At 41.4% G+C, this 4,264-nt stretch overlaps 1 protein-coding gene across 1 annotated transcript in view; it reads left to right on the top strand.

Moving 5' to 3' along the window:
• The window catches only part of LOC106297531, a 2,347-nt gene extending 661 nt beyond the window's left edge, over positions 1-1,686 (top strand). Inside the window, exons 2-3 of the mRNA XM_013733753.1 lie at positions 16-305; positions 671-1,686. Coding sequence (XP_013589207.1) covers positions 16-305; positions 671-1,686 — 1,306 coding nt within the window. The remainder of the gene's footprint in view (positions 1-15; positions 306-670) is intronic.
• The last annotated feature ends 2,578 nt before the right edge of the window (positions 1,687-4,264 follow it).

The following is a 4,264-nucleotide window of genomic DNA, read 5'->3' as shown; positions in this document are numbered from 1 at the left end:
TTTGCCCAAGTTTAGAAGTCAGCTTGATACTGCTAGCAATGGTTACTTCTTGGGAAGAAGTGAAGCAGATGCTTTGGAGCTTGTAGAGAACATGGCTAAGAGTGATTCAGTCTACAGTGATGAGCATGATAGAAGCAACAGAGGCAGTGGAGGTGATGATACAAACACCAAGAGAGAGTTAAAATCTCTACAAGAAAAGATGGATATGCTTCTCTTGGATAAAGCTAAACAAGAGAAGGTGAACTTTGTTGGTGAGAAGAAAAAAGAATGGACTGCTGTGCTTAATGAAGTTGATGGTCTAGAAGGTCAAGAAGAGTTGTGCTTTGTGAATGCTAATGGAACATGGTACAAGAAGGAGCCTAACTTTCAGTACAACAACTACCAACAAAAGCCTTTCTACAATAACAACCAACAAGGTGGTTACCAAGCTAGACAAAACTACTCTCAAAGCTTCCCCTCCAAAGGAAATCAGTCTACACAAGCTCAAGCCAGCTCTTCTACCTCTACTACACAGGAGAGTAGCACTGATACAATGCTGAAACAAATCTTAGACTCTCAAACTAGAAGTGAGAAGCACATTGGATTGAGCTGAAGAACCTTCACACCAAAGTTGATGGAAGCTACAATGATCTCAACAACAAGTTCTCAAACCTTGCTTCCAACTTCAAAGCTTTGGAGAACCAGTTTGCTTCAATGAGTAGTAACTCCAAACGTCCTATGGGATCACTTCCCGGAACTTCTGAGCAAAACCCCAAGGAGACAATGAAATCCATCACCCTAAGGAGTGGTAAACAATTGCCTCCTAGAACTCTCATTAGGGATAATGAGAAGCAAGATGGGGAGGTGGTCATCAATGTGGATGATGATGTGGTTATTGTGGATGAGAAAACCAATGAAGAGATCTTGGAGAAGATAGTTGAAGCTAAAAGGAAAAAAAAGTTTGGAGAAGAGAAGAAGGTTGTGAACAAAAATGAAGCTGCCACTTCATCAAAAGGAGCTCCATTCATTCCTCCTCCATATGAAGCAAAACTTTCCTTCCATGGTAGATTCAAGAGACAGCTTTTGGAGCAATACAAAGCCTTGTTTGAGAAGCAAATGAGTGAAGTTCAGATCACCATGCCCATTATTGATGCCTTCATGCTAGTGCCTCAATACAACAAGTTCCTCAAGGATGCTGTAACCAAGAAGAAGAAAGAGATGGAAGGGATGGTAGTTCTCACCCATGAATGCAGTGCTATTATACAGCGGTTAACCATCCCCAAGAAGCTTGAAGATCCAGGAAGCTTCACTCTACCTTGTGCCATTGGGCAATTGGCTTTTGAGAAGTGTCTATGTGATTTGGGAGCAAGTGTGAGCCTTATGCCTCTTTCCATTGCAAAAAGGCTTGGGTTTACACAATACAAGAAGTGTAGGCTCTCTCTTGTGCTAGTTGATCGCTCAGTGAAGATTCCCATTGGTATCCTAGAAGATCTCCCTGTTATGGTTGGAAATTGTGAGATTCCTACAGATTTTGTGGTATTGAAGATGGATGAAGAACCAACAGATCCTTTGATATTAGGGAGACCTTTCTTGGCTACAGCAGGAGCTGTTGTGAATGTTAAGGAAGGGAAGATTGATCTTCATCTTGGCAAAGGGAACACTTTGCATTTTGACATCAAAGAGGTGATGAAGAATCCCACTACCTAAAGCCAAGCATTCTACATTGAGGAGATGGAAGCTTTAGCTGAAGAGTATTTGGAGGAGTTGGCTATTGAGGACTCTCTTCAACATGCCCTTACAGTTGATAGAGAGACTCAATTGATAGAAGATGAGGAGAATGCAAGATATGCGAGGATGCTAGACTACCACAAGGAGAAAAGTGGAGACGACAACTTCATAGAGCTTCCACAAGAAGTTCATCATGCTGCCTCAGTTGATCAACAAGAGAACCTCCAAGAAGATGATTGGAGTGAACTCAAAGCACCAAAAGTGGAGCTTAAACCTCTTCCCCTTGGTGTAAGGTTGCATTTCTTGGACCTAATGAGACATACCCTGTCATTGTGAGTGGTGAACTGAATGTAACTGAATTGTCTCAACTTTTGAATGAACTTAAAAAGTATAGAAAGGCAATAGGCTACTCACTAGATGATATTAAAGGGATATCACTTTCTTTATCCATGAATAGGATACATCTAGAGGATGAATCTATGACTTCTATAGAACATCAAAGAAGGTTGAACCCCAACTTGAAAGATGTTGTTAAGAAAGAGATTCTAAAACTCCAAGATGCATGTGTAATCTATCATATTTCAGATAGCAAATGGGTGTCTCCTGTGCATGTTGTCCCAAAGAAGGGTGGAATAACTGTGGTTAAAAATGATAAGGATGAACTAATACCAATAAGAACAATAACAGGACATAGGATGTACACAGATTATAGAAAACTTAACTCAGCATCTAGAAAGGATCATTTTCCATTGGGGATTGTGCTTGGAAACAAGATTTTAGGGAAGGGGATTGAGGTGGACAAGGCTAAGATTGAAGTGATGATTGGTTTAGCTCCACCAAAGACAGTGAAAGACATTAGAAGCTTCCTTGGTCGTGTTGGGTTCTATAGAAGATTCATCAAAGACTTCTCCATGATAGCTAGACCAATGACTAAGCTACTATGCAAGGAAGCTGCATTCAACTTTGATTGGGAGTGTCTAGAAGCATTCAAGAAGTTGAAGTACAAGCTGATTAGTGCCCCCATTGTGCAGCCACCGGATTGGGATATCCCCTTTGAGATCATGTGTGATGCAAGTGACTATGCTGTGGGAGCTGTCCTTGGTCAGAAGAAAGACAAGAAGACTCATGTGATCTACTATGCGAGTAGGACTCTTGATGAAGCCCAAATGAAGTATGCTACAACTGAGGAGTTGCTAGCCATTGTCTATGCCTTTGAGAAGTTCAGAAGCTATTTGGTTGGGTCAAAAGTCATAGTCTACACTGATCATGCTGCATTGAGACACCTTTTGGCCAAGAAGGATGCTAAACCAAGACTGTTGAGGTGGATCCTGCTGCTACAAGAGTTTGATCTTGAGATCAAAGACAAGCCAGGAGTTAAGAATGGTGTAGCTGATCACTTGTCTAGATTGAAGATTGAGTGTGGGATCCCCATTGATGAAGGGCTTCCAGAAGAATAAATCATGGCCATTCGAGCAGTAGTAGCAGTTTGTGAAACTGGAAAGAAGCTAGAAGAGGTGAAAGCAACTGAAGAGAAAGGTCCTTGGTATGCTGATTTGGTGGACTACTTAGCTTGTGGAAGAGAGCCATTGGGTCTTGAGGGATATGCCAAGAAGAAGTTCTACAAATATGTGAAGAGATACTATTGGGATGAGCCTTACCTCTACATACTTTGTAAAGATCAACTCTATAGAAGAGTAGTAGCTGAAGAAGAAGTTGATGGGATCCTTACACACTGTTATGGGTCATCCTATGGAGGTCATTTCGCTACTTTCAAGACTGTTTCAAAGGTGCTACAAGCTGGGTTTTGGTGGCCTCATATGTTCAAGGACACTCAAGACTTTGTCTTGTGATTCATGCCAAAGGAGAGGGAACATCACCAAACGGAATGAGATGCCTCAAAACCTAATTTTAGAAGTGGAGGTGTTTGATGTATGGGGTATTGATTTCATGGGACCATTCTCATCATCTTTTGACAACAAATACATCCTTGTAGCTGTTGACTATGTCTCCAAGTGGGTGGAAGCTGTAGCAAGTCCCACCAATGATTCCAGAGTGGTGATCAAGATGTTCAAGAGCACCATCTTTCCAAGATTTGGAGTTCCAAGAGTTTCAGTGATGGAGGATCTCATTTCATCAACAAGATGTTTGAGAATCTTCTCAAGAAGAATGGTGTGAAGCATGAGGTTGCAACCCCTTACCATCCTCAAACAAGTGATCAAGTTGAGATCTCCAACAGAGAAATCAAGTCTATTTTGGAGAAAACTGTGGGAACTACAAGAAATGATTGGTCTATCAAGCTAGATGATGCTCTTTGGGCTTATAGGACTGCTTACAAGACTCCTTTGGGAACCACACCTTTCAACCTTGTGTATGTAAATGCTTATCATCTACCAGTTGAGCTTGAGTACAAGGCATTGTGGGCTGTTAAGTTGCTGAATTTTGACATCAAGAGTGCCAAGGAGAAGAGACTTCTCCAACTCAATGAGCTTGATGAGATTAGACTGGATGCTTTTGAGAACTCAAGGATTTACAAGGAGAAAACCAAAGCTTTTCATGA

Source organism: Brassica oleracea, chromosome C6 (assembly GCF_000695525.1).
Source record: "Brassica oleracea var. oleracea cultivar TO1000 chromosome C6, BOL, whole genome shotgun sequence".
NCBI lineage: Eukaryota > Viridiplantae > Streptophyta > Magnoliopsida > Brassicales > Brassicaceae > Brassica > Brassica oleracea.
Note: the sequence above shows the minus strand (reverse complement) of the source record. Positions and strands in the feature narration are given on the sequence as shown.